Source organism: Belonocnema kinseyi, chromosome 10, assembly GCF_010883055.1.
Source record: "Belonocnema kinseyi isolate 2016_QV_RU_SX_M_011 chromosome 10, B_treatae_v1, whole genome shotgun sequence".
In the NCBI taxonomy this organism is placed as follows: domain Eukaryota; kingdom Metazoa; phylum Arthropoda; class Insecta; order Hymenoptera; family Cynipidae; genus Belonocnema; species Belonocnema kinseyi.
In genome coordinates this window covers 118732876-118757280 of record NC_046666.1, presented here as the reverse complement: position 1 = coordinate 118757280, position 24405 = coordinate 118732876, and the positions used below count along the sequence as shown (strand labels likewise).

Below are 24405 nucleotides of genomic sequence, written 5' to 3'. Positions count from 1 at the left end.
CGGTGAAAATTTACATGAGCATATGAAAATATTTAAAACAGTTCATCTGACATCCGGAATATTGGAAACATTAAAAGTTCATGTTCTAGAAATTCATTTAGAACAATGCTTAAACATATTAAATACTTCAATATGATTAGGTATTTGCTCGGAGCAGACTGGTGAGGCTATTCACCATGAGTTTTTGGAGTATTGGCAACGTTACAATGTAAGATTTCTAGATCATCCATCTTAGTCAAAACGATTGCTGAATGCTGCTGTGGAATTTTCATCTGAACACATTTAAATTGATCAAAATTTGTTATAAAAAGTAGTTATTAATTTTTTCATAGTGTTAATTGATTTTTTTTCTGTATAGGTGATAAATAATAATATTTTGAAGACATGAAAAATAATTTTCAATATATCGTATTTGTTGGTTTGAAAATTATTTTAGTGTATTGTAAATATATGGAGATATAAAGTTGTATTCAATGTTATATGCGACATATAGCGATTATAATCGAGTCGTTTAGCACCAGAAGAAACTCTTAGAAAAGACAGAGATATAATAGATAGAAAAAGAGCAGAGAAAGCCAGAGCAGACCGTAAAAAATTTGAATAATATATTCGAAACAGACAGGCCAAGTGGAATAGATAGTTGTAGAGAACTTTTCAAATAATGTCAAACTGGACCATTAAATTTAAAAATTACACAGAAAATAGTCCTAATTATTTCTTCAATAGTTTGATTAGGTTTAAAATGAAATATAAAATTAACGAGATAGATAGTTGGTACCAATTTCATCGAGATAATTGGCCAAATTTGGACCAATATATTGAAGATTTTAAAGATGCGTATTGAAATGGAAGGTACTCAGAGATTATTGAAAATAAGATAACATTTTTAAACACAAAAAAGATCAAGATATTTACGCGTTTGTGACAGAAATAAAACAATTATTCCAAAAATTAATGCCACAAACAAGCCTAGAATAGTAATTAAGAAAAACTTTTGAGAATTTAAGAGTTGGAATATAGTTTATATTTAGATAAATGCTTTTTGGGAATTTTCAGAATTAGACATTTAAGACGTGAATGGCCCACTAAATAGGAAAAATCTAAAGTTAGAGCTCAACAATTGAGCATTTCACATAAAAATGATAATAAGAATAATAAAGGTAAATAAGTTTAAGAAAATCATGAAAGCTAAAATAATATTATAAACGAAAATCAGAATAGAAAAGAAAAAGAAAATTCTGATAAAAATCAACAAAGACAGTTTAGGCCGAGATAACAAATGCAACAAAATAGACAACACTTCAAAACAAGATTTTCAGATGTAAATAAAAAAATTTTCAAGTCAAGATTTCAAATCAAGAATAATTCATGTTTTAGAAATAATCAAAGGTATCAGGGAAATCCAAAATGCACAAACAATAACATTTTCTGAATTCAGAACTCAGCTGGTCCATTATTTTATACAATTTGTCAGCTTTTGAGAAACACACGGACACATCAAAATAAAAACATTTCGTTTAATATTATTTAATATCAAATATATTTGATATTAAATATGCGATAGAAGTGAATAAAATTAAAATGCTGGAAGTAGTAACGAAATAAATCGAGAAAAATTAGAATAAGAAGAGCGAGGAAAGTAAATTAAAATTCCGATCGAAAATTAGATTGCGAAACTACATTCCAGAGAAAGAGACAGATTCCTGTGTTGCCATACACCGCACTTTAAGCACTCCCTGCAGGGTAATGCACTAGACTTGATCCTTCCACCACTCCAGCCGACACAGAGTGTACAGGGGCATTTTCCCCACATCCTAAACCCTGCAATGTGAGCGATGGAGCACTGGCACGAGCCAGCGTGGTCGTCGAGAGATTAGATAAGCAGGATTTTAAATATTTAGAAATCGTGCTAAATAAAATTAAACATGTAGGTCTAATAATAGGTGTGGACAAATGTGAATTTGCTTGTTCCGAAATAAAATATTTAGAATTTGAAGTGAATGAAGAAAGTTTAAAAGTAGATGAAGACAAAATCAGAACTGTTTTCTATTTTCTAAGATCAAAAACGGTTAAGAAAATGCAAATATTGATAGGAGTAGGTGTTTTACAGCATGTATTTTTTACATGTATAATGGCTTAAAATTATATTAGAGTTTTTCTAAGTTTTTCTAAGGTTGTTGGTAATCTCTTCGCAGTATTGAACTCTTTTTTTAACGGAATTTTTCTTTTGAACGGAAGAAAAGAAAGGAAAAATATGGCCAAGGGTGTGAAGCGCTTTCAAAAACTCAAAGAGAAAGACGACGATGGCCCTCTGGCTGTCCATGGTCACCTTAAAGTCTCGAAGTTCACTTTTGACTCTCAATTTGAGAAAGGTCGCGAAAGTTTAGAGCATCCGGCGCTCTGTATTAACTTTCTATTCATGTTTAATCATCATACAAAAATGCCAAGTATTTTTTATTTTTTGAGTTTACTATAAAATGATTATTCCGTACCGCTGACTTTCAACTAATTTGATTTTTAATAAAGCGAATCGAATGGCCCTTCGACTAGTATACACATTTACTTGAATTACATAATATCATTCTTTTAGGCTGCAAGCTTTTACTGCACGAAGTTGGGTTTCCAACCCTTGTGCTATCGCGGTTTAGAGACAGGATCAAGGCATACAGCAGCACATGTCGTCAAGCAAAATGAGGTGAGTCTTGCATATAAAATACCTAAACGCAGATTATTGTAATTGTATATGCCCTTGGTATTTGTTCTTGATAACCGTTCTGCAAAAATTTATTTAAATCTAACTTACTTGAATCTTATAATTATTTAGTTCTACTTTCGTGCTAGAAGTGTTTTCAAACGTCGTTAAAAAATATTTTTTTCTATATATCATTTAAATCATATTCCCTTCTATGATATTTTCTATGTCATTTTACACAAAGAGGCGTATCACCAAAAATGAATCAGCCCTAAGTCTTGACTTTTTTTAAACAGACTCTGCTGTTACGTAACAATAACTAATAAATAATATTAAGAAAACTTAATTGTACTTCACAGAATTTTAAAATAAGTAAAAAAGTCGATAGTTTGATCCATGTTTTGGGGAGAAAGTGTGACCCAGAGAAGATATAATTAACGCTTCCCTCATTTCCATATGTAGAACCGCCAGTGGCGCCAATCCTATTTGAAACAGATCGGGCGGATCTATTTCAGGCAGCCCCCCTCTCTGCTTGAGAAAAAAAGAAAGTGATGAGCAAAAAAAACTAATACAATTAGGAATCAGCAATTTGAATAGCAAAAAGTATGAGAGGTCAAATTACATTGCAAATAATTAAAAATAAAAACTCTAATATACTATTTCGCATAAATATTAAACATTCAAATTGTCAGGACTTTAATGATTTATTTTTATTAGTTATTCAAAAATTACTTAAGGTTCTACTCAGCGGCACTAACCCCGAGGAGTATAAACTTCTACTAAGGGGTAAATATTTCGTACAGCAATGGGAGGATAGATCGAGAATAGCTTAAATAATACTCAATTGAATAATTGTATTTTTACACAATTTTGAAAAAAATGCAATGTTTTTAAAACATTAGGAAACAGCGTTCATTTATTATTTAGTTTTTATTATCATAATATTGTAAAATATGGAGATCCAGATAAGAAAATTTTTTTAATGACTCGAAAGTGATCTGAAAATCTAGAGATAATTTAAATTAATATTATAGGTTGAAAAATGATGTATGGATTCGAGCACATGGCTGGCCTCATGCTAAGTTAGACAAATTTGTATTGGATTTATAAAAAACTGTTTAGACCAAATTTATTAATCAATCTTTTGCCATGATATATTTGTTGTAAGCGACCAAACTAATCAGGATGTGTTCTTGCATCACTTATAATTGCCAATTAAAAAAAAAAGATTAGTTATTTAACTCTGATCTACTGTTTCTCCAAATGCAATTTTTTGTGTCCGTTTTATTTATGCTGTCATAATGCAAAGGGATATATTCGAAGCATTCTTTTTTATACTTTTAAAAATTCTCAGATACGTACAAAATGGTGCTCTCATATGTAATATTCGCGAACCTGATGATAAATATAAATTTAATCGTGCGAAGTATGGATTTGTGTCCGTTTTGTTTGATTAAACTTTCTTTACTTCATTATCTTCCTTTATTTTTCGTTCATTTTTAGTTAATTTGTTTACACAATAAATTTCCCAATCATTGGGACCCCCCCTCAAAACAGATCCCCCCCACCGAGCAGGCGCCCCTGAGGACCACAGTTCTGAAGTACGGAAGCCGAGCTTCTCTGATAAAGTAATTGAGGTTTAAGAATAAAAAAGAGTACAGGACAGATACCCCCAGAAGCCGTATCGTACCAATCTTCTACTTTGCCGGTCTTCTACCAAAAACATGCTGATTCTCGTCAACTGAAACAATTTGCAATAATGGTGTTCGCGTGTCTCTAGTAATGTGTGGTTTACAAATATCCGAGTAAACATACAGCGCGTTAGGAAGCCCGTGCTGGAGAGTTGCTGCATAATCAGATTTTAAATCAGTATTTTGATTTAAAAGGTTGGGAAGTTTGTTGCTTTTAAATCCAAGTATGTGGCAAAGATGGCGTGAGATATCTAGTGTATGGTTTATATTTGTACAGTCTTCGCATACGCGTTTCACTGACACATGCCCGTCGGGTTCAAGGAACAGTCTTAGATGATCTGCCAATTTGCGCAACATATTTATAACATCTAAGAATAGCTCTATATTCTTGTAAATACCATGTTGTATTTGACATATACAGTAATAATATTCTGTTCCTTCTCGTGCAATATCATTTGCTTTCAGAGAAGGTCGACGAAAAGTGAGCGTAATTTCAGATTTCACTCCTGTTCGAGGCAAATGCATAAACGTTTGTGGACATTGAATTTCGAAGAGAGTAACAGCCCACTCTCCCGCTAAGCAAATTGGTTGCGGAAAATGGGTTGTAAAATAAATTGTCCTATTTGATAGACAATAATTTTTACTGCTATTACTGTGTAGAACAACGTAAATTTGATTTCTCATTGTAAATTCTGTAAGCCAGATGCTGTAATCCACGAGTTGAATTTCTCAGGATATCTTTTCCAGCTAACAAAGGGTTTCTTTAATCGCTCTGTACCAGATGTCTTAAGTACGCGATCAATATAAAAAGTTTCGGCACTGATATTTTTCCGAACTCTAGTTTACGCACTGCACTAATTCGTACGAGATAACTAACCTTGCATTTCGGCACTACAGGCTCATTTTTCTAATGCTTTCTAAGATTTTCACGAGCTGTTAGATAATTATTAAATGTAACTTTTGCCGGCACCATCCTAATCATACTATGTTGTGCATTATTATAAGAGTCTACTAGCTGCTGCAAAATATCGATATAACGATATTTTTGTTTGTATGTAAAGTAATACCACATGCGTTCTTTTAGTGTCCGATTTACTCGTAAAACCACAGCTGCTTGTATACGTATACGTATACGTATCCTACCTTTCAACCCAGCGAATTACTTTTCCTTTGGAAAATCGTCACTTCACAGCTTTTGTTATTCTACGTGCACCAGAAAAAGCGGCTGTGTGGCGTGGGTCATAATACATTCGATGCAACACAATCATTATTATTATTTGGGAAACTTGTGTCAACGCTTGGACTTGGGCAGACTAAAGCTACGACGTTGATTTTGTCGAGACTTTGAACCTCTTCTTCTCTTTTTAACTGTTGATTCCTTTTTGTCCTCGTCGTCGTCGTTGTCTGACAGAAATATAGAACTGCCTTCTGATCCACTTGAAGTAGAGGTGATACTTAGTGCACGAAAATGGTGACGTTGTTTTTGCTGCATGTATCCTGTTGATAATGATGATGATGGCGTACCGGCTATCCACAAATTTTCATTGCAAATGAATTCATATGGCATGTTAACACTTTGAATGAGGCGTGCAAACTGTTTACGTCCAGTTACAATCCCCCTTGTTGCTCGCATTGAATCATTCATAAGATCGTATATATTTGCATGAGACAAACGTTCTCCATTTATCATTAATTTTCCTCGCTCATTCCAAGTGAGACGACTTTCCAGAATGCACTGAAAAAAATTTAATAAAATTTCAGCTTTGCGACGGTAACGCAAAGGCACAGTTTCTGTAATACGCTCAATAGGAACGGAACATCTGCGTGAAGGCTGCTTCGTCTTTGTTGGTGAACTAAGATCAATTAATTCATCCCTAAACATTTTGACATCTGGTGTCTTGTCAGTCTTGGAAAAGTAAAGGTATCGTTGCAAAACTTGCTGTTAGCATTGCCTTTTTTCTCGATCATCTTCAATCGCCGGCGACTGCAGAATACAAGTAAAGCAAAAAACTTTTCACAAAAACTGTTTGACCACAACCTGTTGGACCACATATCATTGATGTCCAAAGATGCTTCCACCGTGTGTGCATGATTAAGGCTGACTTGTATTTAATGTAACAAATCATCATATGGATTGGAATAAGCTTCTCTGTGGGGCCTCACCCGCCTTGGGCGCGAAAGCGCACAACGAAATAAGCTTATACGTTGTGTGCGCGAAGGTAATATGCGATTGGGATAAGCATATACAACCGCATATGACGCGGTTTGATTAGCTTGTACAAGCGCTTACGACGCGACTGGATAAGCCTATGCAGTCGCGTATAGAAATGTGCCGCGTATCTAATTCGTGGCCATTCTATATATATTTTTTTATATAGCAAAGAGCTTGTTCTTCTAACTGTCCTCCATTTGAAATTAACAAAACTTCTGTTTGCAATGACTTTCGTAAATCCTTACTGTTAGTAGTAGAATAAACCTGTATACGTCTCATGATTTAGCAATAACTATGCATGTTAAATTTACTGACATATAAACACACACGCAAATGTAACTTTTATTAGTTCACAACTAATTATAAAATCAGATATAATATTTAAGGTTTGCTAAATTTATGCCACCTACATTACATAATAATTTTCATCTCTTTGCCATTTTTTTGTCTGTTACCAGAGTGTGCAGGCGTTGGCATCCACTGTGCATCTTCTTGTGAATGTTTACAAGTTATGCCACTTAGGACATAACGTATTCCCCAAGTACAGGCTTCGCGAAATCATTCCATTTTACGAGACCAATCAGCGTACTTGTCTTATAGTACCCACAAGCAATTAAACATATCTTCTTCTGAGGATATTACAAGATAACTAGTTATCCCTATTTTAAGATTTCGTAGTCCACTTAGAAGGGATCTTATGTCTGCTTTTCTTACAAACTGTTTGTCATTACTGTAAATATAGAAGCAAATGCTTTCCATTTATATTTTCGCTTGCTATAACTAAATAAATACAGACAGTGTTCATATACATACAAGAAAACATTTGAAATGATGTAATATGTAAAAGACCCCCCTCCACTAAAGGTATCTGGCGAACCGAGTTCTATACCGTTAACCGTCGTTTTTCACATTCTCAAGGTGTTCGCACAAGAAAATACATGTACAGTATGCTGGAAACAGCTCACGCACGAGCCAGCCATGTACGCACACAGAGTACCAACCAATCATGTGCGATCTGTCGCGCTTCTGCGGTGCGGGCTGGCTACGTACCGTTCACATATGGGACCGCCACTCGAGACGCAAAAGTTTTCGACGTTGCGAATTTGTTTCGAGTGCTAGACCGATAGGTGAACGGTATGTAGTCAGCTCCCACGTGATTGGTTGGAGGTTTGTGTGTGTGCATGGACAGAACGTGCGTGAGCCGTTTCCAGCATACTGCACACGTATTTTCTTGTGCAAACACCTTCAGTGACGCAACCGAATCGTACAATCTGTACTTTTTCCACACGCTGCCTTTTTCCATAAACAATCCGGACGGTTTTAGTTGTTTTTTAATGATAAGCGATGTAAAGCTGTGCGGCGAATGGCGTTAAAGATAACAGTTTGATATAGCCCGTTCTATTTTCATAATTGGAATTTATAATAAAGCTACGGTCGTACATTCATATTGATACGCTCCTGACTCAAAAGTGAACAGGTAGGCAGAGCTAAGGGATGATTTACGAAATCATTCGTTTATACGATTGATTGCACGCGCCATCTGATAATAAGTGGGGATAGCGTGGGACCAATGCACTTTATAAATTGACTGTAATATCGGTAACAGGTCTCTTTAATTACCAGGACTTCTTATTCGAGGGTCTTCAAGGAGGGAATGTCTCCTGGTTCATTCATCCACCTGTCATTAAAGAAATGTTTGCATTTTAGTATAGGAATTTTAAATAAATGAAAAAATAGTGTGCGCAACATTTATTGTAACGACTTTACACTTTATCTTACGATAAAGAAATCTCGTCGTGCATGGTTGCGGTAGCTATTGAAATTTGCATGGGCTTTTTACTTTAAATTTTTGTAAAAATGAAGCTAAAAAAGAATTCGAAACGACATTGTAATTTATGGTACGATAGAGACTTCATTATGCGAAGCAAGTTTTGGTTTCTTTTTGTTTAATATTAGAGGAGAATCCTATTTGCTTATTTTTAATACTTGTGGAATTACCTAAAAATATACTGAATTTATTGCTAAAAAACGCAATCATCTCTCCCTCGGTTGAATCCACAATCCATGATTTTTGTTGTTTTTTATAATGATTTAAAATTCCAGTAATAAATTTTATTGTAAAAATAAGTTTAACTTATTTTCTTGTTGTAAAAATAATGTTAAAGTTTAGTTGCATAATGTTTAGGGCTAGTTATAACGTCCTATCAGTATTGGAGCCAATTTATATTGTTGGTTTCAATTTACTGGAAAGGATAAAGTAAACGCAAGTCAATTGCAGTAATAAAATGAAGAATATAAATAAACACAAAGTCAATCCCCGGTTAGAGAAGAGTTATAATGTTACAAGTTAATGTATCATCATTTTTGCCTAGTGCAAGCTGACGAATAGAGTCAAAGTTAACTGTGGTTAAAGCGGAATGATTTGAAGAAACCCCCTTCATTTTAAACACTTCAGCTTCCCTACCGTTTGGCTTTTTTACTTTATACGAATAAAATTTTAGCCCACCAGACACAAAAGCACTAATACAACTCCCTTTGTCATAGCATGCGAACTCATCACTCATGTCACCTAGGAAGTTTCCCAATGGGAGTTCGTATTCTCTGATTTCTCTTGTAGAAACATAAATTTCAGTATCTGTATCATAATACAGAGCAAACCTACCTAGTGGTGCAGTTTGAGTCGGGCTTGAGTGGTAGTATATGCAGCTATGGCGACTTTCAAGATTCGAAAAGTTTGAACCGCTGTGCTCTTATGCTAGCATGCTACATAAAAAATAGAATTATTTACTGATATTACTTTACCAAGCACTAGGAGATGTTTTTGAGTCAAAACCACATGATACTGAGGAAGATTTTCTCGCTGATCAAACTTTCTGTAAAATGAATTTAAACATAGTTTGACAACTGATCTTAACCCCTGGCTCAAACATATTTTTCAAGGATCCAGCGCCATGCCTTCTTTTCCCTTAAACTCTGCTAGGTAGCGAGCTTTAGAAGTTTCATCAATCCGCCAAACAGGCTAGTCACTTAATTCCTGTTTTATTTTCAAATACATATTGATGTGTGGTGCAAAGAACCCCCCTGTTTGAGTTTGAGAATCGTATTGGGTTAGTTCATACTGCCAAACATCAAATACAGTTAGTACTCTATACCCCGACTTTTTGGCAGCCTTTAGTTTATCGATAACCCAGGTTCCCTCAAACGAACGTTCTTGGGTATCCTCAGGAATATAACTGCTCTGCTGTCTTTTCTCGCAGCATTACCGACACTGGGAAAATAATAGACGGTTCTGCATGCAATACAAATTGAGCAAGGTCTGTATTTGTAGACTCTGTTAATACTTGACATTCATTACCAACGCATACTTTTGGACGGCCAATGGGAAACTTACTATAGTTTGATATCAATGGATATAAGAAGATGATGTCGGAAAAACGCCCTATTTTTTTGCCAGACATTTAATAGTATGTCACAGTGATCTCGACCAGCATGACATATGCTGTGCCCAAGTTGATATTCTTTCCAAATCATGTACTGGATAGCCTTAGCTGATTTTCGGTCACCCATTCGATAACCATTTATAGCTAGAATTGCGATAGTATTAGAATATAAGTAATTTATTCGAATTTTTTTAGCATGATGCTATGGTTGTCGCTTCTGTAAATGGGTAAAAATTTCCATTTACCAAAAGTTAATTTTTCAAATTTGTGATCACTGTGTGCCAATGTATACTGTTCGATGAAAAACAGGCATTGCTAAATCTGCCAGTTGATTCACATGATCGTCACGGAATATGTACTTCGCACTTTGAACACAGTTTCAAAATGTCTGGCTCATCCTGACACTGAATACATAATTGTTGAGCCACACATAAGTTCGGAACATTAATTTTCGTTTTAGAATCACCAGGTGCTGTCGTGTTTTGCTGTGTTTCGAAATCATAAAAGATAAAAACAACGTGACTTTTGCCTTCATTGTTTGGTTTATTATTTCTAAGTGGCGTCATAAAAAGTAATTATTAATAGGCAGTATAGTTGCACAAACATTACAATACGAATATCTACATTGATTTTAACTATTAGTAATGATTTTAAAACATTGTTTGCATAATTTTATTCGGAAGCAAGTACTTTTTTTACCTCGAAAAGAACCAGCTTTGCAGTGATTTTCTAGGCACAAGGGCCTGTTATAACTTCTTTTACATGCTAAACTGAAGATCCTGCTACCGACTGCACTACGCAAATTTAATATTGCTTATTAGTGTTTTTTTTGCTCATAATACAATATATTTACCTAAATTTAATTGAAAAATCTCTATACTGTGCATAGTACTATCATATAATGAATCTACTCCTTGGCCGAATGTGGAAAAATAAAAAACTATTATCGTAACCCCTTCATGGGCTAAATGAATTTGAAATTTATTAATTTCTGGTATTTATTATTTTTGGTAATTTCAGCTATTTTCCGTTACTTGCACACTATTATTTTTGACTAAATTTTGTGCCATTCCACGCGTCAAAATTCGATACAAATTTCGCACCTTATTCCAGTGATCGTGTAATGTACCGAACCTCCCCCCCTCCCCATGTGCATGTGCAAATTACAGCAACTATTGCACATGGTAAGCACAAGTTATCGATATTTTTAATAATCAGAATTAAACTGTGTCCTTAAACTTGAAAATGTGGCATATACATTTCGTCCTTGAAATAATCTTAAGACGATTTCCAGGCAGAAGAACTTGGATTGTTTTTGCTCTTTCTGCTGCTGCTTCCTCGTCTTCATTTTCCTCATTTCGCTCTTTACTTCTTTCTTGTCCAATCTGTATTATAGGTAATGCGTATACGTTACTCGGACATTCTCCTGAAAATTTAAAAATACATTAAAATGAGACTAACTATGCTTAGTTTGGTATGACTTTTTTTCTATAATTTACTCTTAATTTAAAAACATCAACAGTAGAATTATTGCGCTATACATTAATTTAGTAAAACTTCAAAATCAAAATGTTTTTTCATGTTAATTTGGTGAACATTAATAATAGAAAGACCAGAAACAGAATGATGTCGTATGTATTTAGGGGTTTTACTCTTTTTTCTGGTACCTTCATGTTGTTCTTATCTCTCTTTCTCGCACATCTATTTGAGAAAATACCATCAATGTGTCTGAGTCCAAGCTCTCATCTTCATCTCTGATTTTGTATCTCATTTTCATCTGTATCATCTTCTATTTTTTCTTCTTGCCCATGGGTTTGTATATTTTTGTAAGATTCCTTGCTGGTGCCTCCTCCTGCAATTGAAAAAAAATCAAAAGTAGAAGGATGGCGCTATACATTAATTTAGGGAAACTTCAAGATCAAGATGTTTTTTTATGTTAATTTACTGAACATTAATAAGAAAAGAAAAAAACAGAATAATTTCATATGTGTTTAGAGGATTCTACTCTTTTTTTTCTTACCTGCATCTTCTCTCTCTCTCCCTTTCTCGGGCATCTATTTATAAATAAACTATCAACGTGCCTGACTTCACGCTCTTATCATCTTTTTGATGTTGTTTCTTATTTTCTTCCGTGTCGACTTCTATTTCTTCTTCTTGTCTGTGGGTTTGTATATTTCCCATATTTTAGTTTTAAAAAGTAAAATAGAACATCCCAACGCTTCGGAAATTCACCATTTCCATCATCAGGGGAGAACCAATCAAATAGGTATAGTCTAGGATAGTCAATAGAGTATGTAAAAAAGTTATAATAGTATAATAATCTTAGTAACTAAAAAAAGAAGTACATACAGCTTAGTTTCGTAAAGACATCATTTTTTGGATTCAGTTAAAAATAGTTGTGATTTAGTAAACTATTGTTAAAATTTGAACGCGGACAGGAAATTTCCTAATTAAAATTAATCTTCTGTAAAGATAAAATATTAGAATTGTTAATTATTATTAAAAAAAGAAATTTTTAGTATAGTTAGGTTAGATTAATAAGCATTTTATTCACTATATTTAGAATTCCTGAGTGATTGTTTTGTAGTAACAAAGAATAAAACGAAATGATTGGAAAGTTCGTTTATTAAAATTCTGTCTTTCTGACGCTTCAGCTACCACTACGTGCCTTTTTCAAAGAATGTAAGTAGATCATATATAAATAATGATCTTTTCTTATATATAATTACACACAAATTGATTTTTTTTTTGTTAAAGAAATAAAAATTACCTGTACTTTTTATCTTGTAAAATACCACGAATATTAATTTTGGAGTCAAACATCTGTCAATGGTTTATGTCAATTTTAAAAAAATAATAATAACGTGAGACACCAAATTAAATAAAAATGTAACGAAAAACATATAATAGAAATGCCTCATAAAAATTTTAGAGGCTTTTTTTAATACAAAACCACATCTTATTTGACGGAAATCCTTACGATGTTTTTGGACAACGACGAACATATAGCTTAGTAGACAAGACACATACAATAAGGTGGTAAATTCATGAATACAGAATAAAGGCGACATTTTAAAGGTACAGCGACTGACAAAAGCGCGCGGTAACGTAACTTTTTAATCCGATTTTTGGAACGTATCCTTAGTTTCACTTTTATTTCTTAGTTTCATTGTACGTTGTCTCAAGGTTTGATAACATTTCATCAGAGCTAGCATTAGACTTATCGAACAAAAACTATTACAAAATAAAAATTCAAAAAAATAACAAAAAATGAATTTTTAGTCGCTACTAGAACTGTTTTCAATAACATGGTTTTCTCCGTTAATGGGAAATATTATAAACTATTAAATAGTTGTCCTATGGGTTCATCATTGTCTTCTATAGTTTTAAATGTGGTTTTAGAAGATGTTGAATCAAGTGCTTTTTAAAAAAATTGAATTTTAAATCTATTTTATGCAAAAGGTATGTGGATGTTGTTTCAGCTATTGTTCCTACTGAAGGAATGGTTGATTTGATAAATACTTTCAATAGTATTATCCACTTCCTTTGATAAACAATATTATGCGAGAGCGAATTAATGAAATCTTCAATGCTTCCAGTAAGAAAAATAGCTGGGTTGACACGTACAAAAATCGGATGTAAAATTTCCGTTACCGTATATTCAAGGATTCTCTGAAAGGTTACGAAAATCGTTAAAAAAATTCAACATAAATGTTTTTTCAGTATTTAAAACTATCTTAAAAATGTGTACTTAATCCAAAAGATAACGGTAGTAACGAAAATTTGTCTGGAATTGTATATCTCAATAAATGTAATTGTGGAGAAAAAGTTGATATTGATGAAACAGATAGAAGATTAAAAACTAAAGTTTCGGAATATAAAAGAAATTGTAGAGTTGGAAATTTTAATACAGATCTTTCACAACATTGTTGGAACTTAAACCTTTATTTTTATTTCTATTTTAACAATATTCAAATTCTTTCTAGGGAAAAAAATAAATATAAAAGACGCGTAATAGAATCCATTTTTAATGAACAAATATCATAATATCTTGATTTAATTACAGGCAGAAATCATGAATGTCAACAAAATATATCAAAATATTATAAAATAAACAAAACCAAGTTAAAATTCCAGTTACTTTGGCGCGCTTTCCTCATTCGTGGTTCCTTTAAAAATACGCCTTTATTCTGTATTCATGAATTTACCACTTTAATTTATGTCTCTTGTCTACTAATCTATATGTTCGTTGTTGCCCAAAAACATCGTACGGATTTCCGTCAATTAAGATGGAGTTTTTTTATTAAAAAAAGCCTCTACAATTTTTATGAGGCTTTTCCATTATAAGTTTTTCATTACATTTTAATTTAATTTGATATTGTTATGTAAATGATCATGAAGACGTTGTCTAAAACTAGATAATCGCATAAATAAAATTACTGATTTAGACTACCTTAATGAATCATACAATTCTATCCTTGAATTCTTTCACTAAAAAAAATATATATTTTTAATCTTTCATTTTGTTCTTTCACAATACTATTAACAATAATATCCAAAAATCTTTAAATTAAAATTTGGTAATTCATAAATAGAATTTATCTTTCTAGTTCCTACATTCTTAATACTTTCATCCCTCTATTTATTAAAAAAAAAAAAATAATTTGCGCCGTTTTCTTCCGTTTTATGGCATAATGGGTTAGTTTCCTTATTCACAGTCACTTTTGGAGTTATCCTTATGGCAGAAGGATACTTTTCCATCCTGCACTCATAAAAAATATTAACCTTGCTATAAATTAATTTTTGTATTAATTATTAAAAATTTTACTATTTTAACTTTACAGAAGATTAATTTTTATTAGGAAATTTCCTGTTCGCATCCACATTTTAACAATAATTTATTAAATCACGGCTATTTTTTACTGAATCCAAAAAATGTATGTCTTTACGAAACTAATCTGCATGTACTTTTTATTTTTTAGTTACTAAGATTATTATGCTATTATAACTTTTTTACACATTCTATTCACTACTGTAGACTATGTCTATTTTATCAGTTCTCCCCTGATGATGGAAATGGTAAATTTCCGAAACGTTGGGATGTTCTCCTTTACTTTTTGAAAGTAAAATAAAAACTTGTCCCATAGCGTTGTTGACATGTAAATTGTTCTGTTTGATCTTCCTACAATGGTTTCTCGGACGTTAAAGGTTTACTTATATTATTTGCACATCAACTATAAGTGTGCCTCAACATGCCTTTTTGAACCAAATGAGACATAAATATAACTCCAACATCTTCTACTACATCAAGAACTGCATCATCATCAACCAAGATATCAGAGACATAGAAGCTAGAAAGGATTTCCTTATTAATTTTCGTAAATATGATATTCTTCCTGATAATCTTATTAAATCAACTAAAAATATTTGTAATTTGTCTTTTCATCGTTATTCTATTAAACAAAAAGTTCAGTTTAGTATGCTAAAATTACAACGTCAAATCAGAAGAATGGAAAATCTCTGATATTCACAATCATTTAAACTTTTTAAAGAAACATGTCAATAGAATTAAAAACTATCTTCCCTCTTCTTTACATAACGATGACTACCATAACATTACCTAACCTGATCTTTGATTCAGATAGAATCATTTCAAAAAATATTGCTGAAACTAAGACATTTGTCAAAGGAAATCAAGACATGTTTATAACACCTGCGGATAAAGGTAATGTTACTGTCATTCTTAATAAACAAGATTATCATAATAAAATGGTACTAATGTTAAATGATAAATCAAATTATGAAAGAATTTAAGATAACCCCTTCAAAACCATGCAAAGAAAAACCTTTAATAAAATAAACAAATGGAGACTAAAAGGTTTTTTAGGATCTAACATAAACAGACAAGATCTCATTACAGAAAATATGAATTTGGTGAGAATTTATGGTCTATCTAAAATCCATAAAAATGACTTTCCTTTAAGAGCTGTTGTTATTTCCGTTAATTGGCCTACTTATTCTATGGCTAAAATATTTAATAACATATTGAACACTGCTCTTCCTAAACCTAAATCTTTGATAAAAAATGCCATAGAATTAAAACAAAAACTTGAAAAAAGCACTATTCCTTCAGACCACATTATAAGGTCTCTTGACGTAACTTTCCTTTTCACTAATGTTTCCGTAGAATTGATTCTGAATATTATAAAAAAGGATGGTCTCACATTTAAAAAATTACTGCACTACCTATAGACGAATCTAAAGAAGGAATTACATTTTTAATGCATAAGACCTATTTTCAATTCAACAAAACTTTTTACAGCCAAACCTTGGAACTCCTATTGGTTCTCCGATTACTAATAACTTAGTTGATTCAGCTATGTAATTTTCTAGCAAAAAATTTCATAATGGTAATTTAAATACACTTAAACATTTTCTACTTTTAAATAATTATCCACAAAATATTACGGCCGCACGAATTAATAATAGATTAAAAGATCCTAAATGCCTTTCCATCCTGCACTCAGAAAAAATATTAACATTTATTTTTAACTCTTAAACTAAATTTACTTCTTTTTCAACCAGTCTTAGTTACATTTTTACAATAATGAATAATGTTACTTCAAAATAATCACTCAGGAATTCTAAATGTCGTGAATAAAGATGCTTATTAATCTAACCTAACCATACTAAAAATTTCTTTTCTTTTTAACAAGAATTAAAAATTTTAATATTTTAACTTTACAGAAGATTAATTTTAATTTGGTAATTTCCTGTTCGCATCAAAATTTTAAAAATAATTGAATAAATCACAACTATTTTTGACTAACTCCAAAAAAATGATGTTCACACCACATTATGATGTATCTTGACGCAACTTGTAATTCGCGATTATGATGTCTCTTGACGCAACTTGTATTTAACGATAGGCGATAGAAAAACCTAAATCGCAAAAATGCCTTACAATACGCTAGCTCAGTCCTTAACAGACGAGGAGGTTGTTGAAATGAAATTTGGCAAGATAGTTACAATAAAATAAGAGTATAATGACAAAAAAAGATAATAACAGATGTCTAATAACATATTTACATAATAACGAGGAAATACATAAGAGAAACAAGGTCGAATATGTACGAGGAGACTCACTTACGAAAAGCGGCGGAAAAGCTAGAGAGACTAGTGCGCGAAACTTAGAATACAAGTCTCTGTGGTCAAGAGAGAGGCCGATAATGCCACACGCCGCTGGTATTCCTCGCTGTTGTCGCTTCTCCTCACTTCCCTCCTTCCTTCTAGCCAGTAGACCGTTTTCGTTAGGCGCGAGATCTGCCACGTGTTGGATCCGAATTACAGGACTTGAGGCCGATATGGGAGGACTGATTCTTGGCCGATGATTAGCGGATGAGAACGTACTGCTTCTGCAGGGGGGAGGGGGGTCTTTTACCAACCCTCGCACGATATCGAAAAATATATAGGCATCAATAATTGTATATTTTCTCATATTAGATGAATTTGGCGGAAATGCCTGTCCACTGACGGACTTTGTGGTTATTTTGCCCTGAGTTTATTCTTAGGTTTTATATAAAGAATAACTCAATTCGCCCTTGAAATTAGGACTATAAATACTTCAACTGTATAAGCCTCGCTAAAATCAGGTGGCGGCGAATCCTATTCGACGACGCCACGGGATGTAGAAATTCCGTAGCCTTCCCGCTCAAGAACGCAAAGTCCTGACGATAGTTTTATACATATGCACATATATAAAGGTGGTATTAAATTATCTTAAATTAAAAATTTTTAAAACGCAGTCACGGAGTGCCGAATTTTACTTGAGATGTCTAATTTAAGTATAATTCTTGAAAATTTTAAACTACTACTGGATCATTGTGATGGTGCCAAATTGCAAAATCACAACTCCCCTCCCTGGGCGTGGAGGGGGGGGGGGCTGAACAGGTCTCAAACTAGTTGGGAGACGATAAAATAAATTCAAAGCCAAATTAAACCGAATACTAGAATTCAACGCAGAACCAAAATCCCCGTGATCAACCAGAATTGAAGAGAACGTAACAACAACATTAACAACAACAAATTTTAATTCCGAACTCCTTGACTGGATAGACAAAAATAAAATTAAAAATTGAAAAATCAATGCGGCTATAAGTAGGTACCAAAAAAATTAAGGAGACAAATTAAAAAAAATTAAAACTAAACTAAGTTTGGAGAGGGACTTCCGTTTCCGACATGAAAGTGCAAAGTAGCGGGAATTGCTTATGCTGAGTTTTTCTGATATTGTGGTGAAATTTGAGGTGAGTGGATTGTGAAAGTCTGTAGAAGGGTGTGGATGTGAGTAAGTAATTGAGGGATGGTGAAATTGAAAAGTGGAGGTAGATATTTTGGAGGATTGAGACAGATTTGTGTGCAAGTTAAAGTTAGGTTGTTTGGAGATTTGTGACAGGGCGAGAGGACTGTGTTGATCGGGTTGGTAGTAGCAGGGTTGGGTAGCGAAAAAGAAAGGCGAGACAGGAACCAGACCTCGACGGTAAATAGAGGCAGGGAAACATAGAAGGTGGGAGAGTTTGAATTTGATTCATTGCTAGCGGAGCGAGTATATCCGTAGAAGAAACAGATTTAGAGCAGGAAGTGTTCAGTACACCGAAAAATAGATCAAGTAAAGAAAGGAAACGGGGAAGTATAAGAAAACTATAGAAAAGGAGAGATTAAGAGCAAAAAGTGCAGGTTTAATTGAGGCTTTTATGAAAAGGAAGATAGGGGAGAGGGAAAGCAGTGAAGAGAAGGAATATATCGATGCGAGCGTAAAATATCAAAAAATATTTAGATCGCAGCCGGAATATCCGAGTTTGCTAGGGAAGAGTGATGATAGTAAGGGGGCTGACGGAAGCGGAGATGAAAGTGAAGTTCCGATGAAAGAGGAAAGACTAAAGGAAATTCGCAAAGTGATGATAGAGGTAATGGGGATTTATGAAAAAAGCAGGAGAAAAAGAAAGAAGAATTAAAGAAGGAAATTAGGCGGGAAATGGCTGAAGTTAAGAACGAAATAAAAAAATGGAAAGAAATCAGATAAAAGTTAGAAAAGAAGATGCAGTCATTGGCACAAAAACTAGAGAATCAGGAAGAGGATCATAATAAAGAGGTAGAGGAGATGCAAGATAGGATAAAGAAACTTGAAAGCTGGAACCGGGATTGGGGTGGGGGCGAGAGTGAGATTAAGGAGATGGAAAGGCTGAGAAAAATATAATAAAGAGTAGAAAGGAAAGAGAGGGAAGAAAGAAAATTAAACATAGGGATAAAGGGTATAAGATTAGAGGGGAAGGAGCTAACGGAAGGGGTGGACGAAGTAATAAACAGAATTGATGCTAAGGTGGAGATAGAGGAAATGTGAAATGGAGGAAGGGAAGAGCGAAGAGGGGAAATAATGGTACTGGTGAAACTATCGGAATGAGAACATAAGAGGTAGGTGATGACAAAGAAGAGGTTATTATATGGAAGTTCAGAGAGAATAGAGGATGCTTTGATATGGGAAGAAAGGAAGATGCAGTATAAATTAAGGAAAATAGCGGAAGAGTAAAGAAGAGAGGGAAAGAGAACATGGGTTAAGTATGGGAGAATACAGGTAGACGGAGCATGATGGGATTGGGATGAAGAAAGGGAACAGATAGTAAGAAATAAGTTGCAGGGAAACTAGGAGAGGAAGGAACGGGAGATAGGAAAATAAGCAATAGTAAGAAGGAAAAAAGATGAGAAACGAAAGTAGGGAAGAATGGAAGATTTGTTACTGGAATATAGCAGAATTAGAGAGAAAGAATAGGGAGTTTATGAGAAATTTGTCACAATGGGATATAGTCATAATAATGAAGACGTGGATAGATGAAAAGGGATGGGAAAGAGTAAGGGGAAGGTTACCAAGAGGTTACAAATGGCAAGTGCAAAATGCAAAGAGGAAGAATAAAAAGGGCAGAGCAATGGGAGGAATAGCGATGGGAGTAAGGAATGAATGTATAACAGAGAACAATGAGAAAGACAGAAATGAACAAAAGGAACGAGTAATAGTAGAAGAGGCAATGATAGGAGGAGAGAAGTGGAAGGTAGTGGGGATTTATGTGAACCATTATGTGCAGGAAAAAGCAGAGGAGCTTTCGCTTTCGTTCTCTCGCACACTCGTTTGCTAATAAGCTCTAAATTACGCTACCGCAGGAAATAGAGATAACAAGAAAACTAGCATTGGGTACGGATGAATAACAAAATTCCTTTTATTGGGGATTTGTGACGAAAAAGTCCTTTTTGATGCGCATCAATCATGGCAGATACAGGCAGGTGTGCAAGGACAAACTTCAACTTTTTTCGCAATATGTACATGCAACTTTTTTCACTAACAAGTTTCAAATTTGCAATCTAGTGTAAACAACATTTGCGACGAATTATTTATGAATTCAAAGTTTAATTTTTTCATAAACTGTATATCTGCGTTCCTAATATTTGGCAGTTCTCAATGTTAAAATGGAAGTTTCCATTTATTTTTTTTAATCATAAGATATTTATTATGTGTTTGAAGTAATTGAAATAATGTTGTAGCAAAATCATTAATTTTATTATTATTATTATATATTCTGGGTTGAGACCGTTAAAGCCCCTGACGCTTGGGTGATCCTGTTGCATTCCCTTACAATCCTTAAGCGTGGCCTCAAAGTTCTCTCCATAGAGAGAGGACCGCGGCCACGCTGTTGGCCGATATTTTTGACTCACTGATGCAGAAACTCCCTGTGAGTGTTACACGTTTCCTCGCAATCGCGAGGAAGTGACAGAGGATATGAGTGGAAGTCTAATTGTCTTTTTCCGCACAGGCGACAGAGGGGACTTTCCTCAAGCCCTATCTTATGTCTGTTGTACCGGAGGTTTCCATGTCCTATAAACATCTCTGTCAGGATTTTAACTTCCTTCCTACCGAGCTTAAGAATTTCTTTGCTAAGCTGTCCGATATTTCATTGCCCCTGATGCCACTGTGTCCAGGGACCCAGAGAAGAGTGACTCGGTTTTCTGCCGCTATCTTATTCAGTACTCCGTACTCCATTGACTTATAGGCTTACTGGAGCAAGGCCATAATCTCAGATAGTAGAACTGTTGCGTTGGTTTCCATCACAATTGTTAAGCCCCTTCCGTTTATTCTACGCTATACACCTGCTCCAGTGTTCTCTTTGTTTCTGGAGTTATTAGTAAACCAGTTGTCTCCGTCACAAACAGGAGTGCCTTACCGTTAGCCCATTTCTCTTTTGTGAATAGGCTTACCCGGTATTTCTTGTTGAAGAGGTAGTGGCAAGTGGACATTTTGTCCCTGGGCATGCTCAGTGTCGGCCTCTTCGTGATGTTGATTGTTATCCGCATAACTGTCGAGATAATGCTATCGTTTACCATATTTATTCTCCAGGCCGCATTCGCAGCTGCGGCTTTTATGGTGAGATGGAGGTGCTCTAATCCTATTAGTTCCCCCAGGGCCATCGTGGGTGTCGACTGCGAGGCATCAGTGATACCTTTCAGAATCAGTCCCCTGATTCTTTCCAGTCGGGAGTTCACAGTAGAAAGTTCGACCCTGGCCCACCAGACTATTGCCGCGTAGGTTAGTCTAGGTCGCAGAATCGCTGTGTAAATCTATATGAGTGTCTCCGGTTTCAAGCCCCAGCTTTTTCCTATGGCTCTTCTACAGAGCCAAAGAGTCTCTACTAGCTTCTTGCACTTTTTCTTCAATATACCCGTAGTTCCCCACTTGTACCTTCTGGTGAACACAACTGCATCCGTCTTACTCGGATTGACTGATAGTCCAGTCACCTTACACCATGAATCAACTATTCTTAGTGCACGATAACTAGTATATCGTCTGCATAGCCTATGACGTGGAAGCCCTGACTCGTGAGCAGATGAAGCAATTCATCCACTGATATGCACCACAGCAAGGGAGATAGAACGCCCCCCTGCGGACATTCCGAGTCAACGGTTCCACATAAGGTGGTGTCACCCTTGCTCGTGGTTAGATTCCTATTGGCCAACATGTGGTAGGTCCATTCCACGACTGCAACAGGCACCCCATGTGCGATTATAGCCGTACTAATTAGTATTCCACCAATGTACGTATCTCCACTGGTGGATTAGTATCGCTGTCATATGGAAAGTAAGCCGATCCTATGACAATCTTTCCTACTCCTTTAAGATCTGTGCCTATCACCATCAGGTCTCTGGAACATAGCTCAAGCAGCGGGACAATGTTGACTCCCTTCGCCAGTGTGCATGCCGTTGGATTGGCCCCTTTAGGGACCCTGTAACAAAAAACAGCCCCGCCTAAGACCCTGATAGTGTCTCGAAATAGTCTCGGCCAAAAACTTGTGTAGCCAAGCCTTGGCCGTTGGGTCCGCTGCCACAAATACAAAGATCCCTCCCCTGCAGAAATAAGTCTTGAATTTAGGCCACTGATCTGGCGACACTCTCTCAAGCGCCCTCCAGGTAGCCTCCCTGAGAAGCTCTAGCTGCTGTGCACTGAGAAACGAGTCCGGGTAGCTCGTAGCCGTCATGACCACGGTCAGAGGGTCAGTCCTTTGAGCGACAGTCAGTCTAAACCCACAGGACTCCGTGTTCGTCGGCTGTTGGACCGCCTTGTGCCTCTTCAAAGGCTTGCCTCCCCTTCTCCCGGCGGAGTGCCCTCTAAGCCCCTTACTCGCTTTTGAGCCTCAGTGCTGGTTATCGGCATTGTGGTCGTCGATGTAACAGGTACTGCAGCGGCTCCACTGGCCCGCTGCGTATGCCTCCTCAGTCTCCTTTTCAGGAAAATGCTGATGCGTTTTTTCTTATTGGGGGGCTGATTGGCCACTCCCGTATCCATAGCCTTACTCAGAGAGGCCGTCACACACTTAGCCTCCGAAAGAGCTGGGGGCACAGTCTACACCTGCGTGACGATTTCCGGAGAGGTAGGTCGGGGTGAAAGGGTTATGCTAGACCCTCTAGGACCTAGTCCCTATCCTCCCTCCGCCAACTCCCTTCCTCCTTCTTCTTTTTGCGATTTTGCGTGTTTCATTTTCGTGACACGAGTAGCTAGGGAAAGGGATTCGTCCATCCTTATAAAGCCCCGCATGCAAGTCCCCGAGAGACCGTTAGGACACCATCGTAACCCCTAGGTGCCAAAGAGAAATGGGCACGATCACTCTATACCTATGGCTTAGGGGGGTGGTCACATTGAGCGAGAAACTCAATTAATACCCTTTCGCAGGCCACCATACAAACGGAAGGCTGTTTCTTGGTCGCAGTGCGGGCTGCAGGTCATACCCATGCCGACTACAGAGATTGGAGATCTGCCCGGGAGGGACCTCAACCTAGGGATCCAGGAAGCCCGTGTTAGCTACACTCTTTCACCCTTCTATCATACTACATTCATGCATACCAGGAGAGCCCGTTTATAGAGGTCCTTTCATCCATATCCATACTCATGCAGGCCGAGATCCCTTTGACTCCTATGACCCACACCCTTAAGCCTGCCCACCAACGACAAGGTCTTACAGTCCCTAGGGGAGGAATCATGAATTAAAAAAAATGGAAATTATAATTTTTTTATCGAAAAAAGTAATGAGGAGAAAATATTCGTCTGTTCAAGTACTAGGAATATCCGTACAGAGAATTTTCGAATCTGGAAAAAAATCGTCACAAAAATTTTCAAAATGCGCTCACTTTTTGTATTGTTATCCAATATGGCTGACTAAAGAACTTGACCTTCAGTTGTCGACACTAAAAGAGTTTACCAAAGGCTAATCTAATAGAATGATTTTTTTAAGTTATTGTGCTCACAGACAGAAAAACGTAGGTGGGGGGGGGGCAAATTTTACAAAAATCTAATGCCTTTTCGATGAAAATGTAAAAACATATGCAATTAATACAATAAATATCCCCCACACAAGTTTCTGCTCTTTTCTTTAGCTTGACCTCTTCCCAAATCCCTTACGGACAAATCGAATTATCTAGGGAACTATTGGAACGCGACCGGCTAAAAATGTGTGGAGTCACTGAGCACTCCACAAAGTGGAACTGAGCACTCCACAAAGTGGATTTTCGATTTGCTCTATGGCCACTTCTGACAACTGTCAGATGAGTGGCATCAAGGCACGAGAAAGTTGCAACGACAGGCCTGAAAATCCCTAGTGTTCCTTGAGCATACGAGTCAGGCGTCGAGTGTGTAATGGACACTGCTCTCGAAATCTCGTAGTACCAGAAAATTTGGCACTTCTCGTTTTAGACAGCTGACTGTATCTCCCTTGGAGCGTTCGGCAGGACAGTGTCGAAACCAACACCGTCAGGTCAGCATTATGTCTGTAGCAATACGTC

The 24405-nt window shown here is 35.7% G+C and overlaps 1 protein-coding gene and 1 long non-coding RNA gene across 4 annotated transcripts in view; one reads left to right on the top strand and one right to left on the bottom strand.

Moving 5' to 3' along the window:
* LOC117182113 (4-hydroxyphenylpyruvate dioxygenase) overlaps nucleotides 1-24405 on the top strand; it is a 549071-nt gene that overhangs the window by 242917 nt on the left and 281749 nt on the right. For all 3 annotated transcript variants that reach the window (XM_033375146.1, XM_033375154.1, XM_033375145.1), the window contains one exon: nucleotides 2591-2695. In XM_033375146.1, coding sequence (XP_033231037.1) covers nucleotides 2591-2695 — 105 coding nt within the window. The remainder of the gene's footprint in view (nucleotides 1-2590; nucleotides 2696-24405) is intronic.
* LOC117182117 lies at nucleotides 11192-12290 on the bottom strand. Its single transcript, XR_004468273.1, has 3 exons — nucleotides 12056-12290; nucleotides 11703-11887; nucleotides 11192-11461 (listed from the first exon to the last, which is right to left on the bottom strand). It is a non-coding gene; the product is annotated as an uncharacterized LOC117182117 (long non-coding RNA).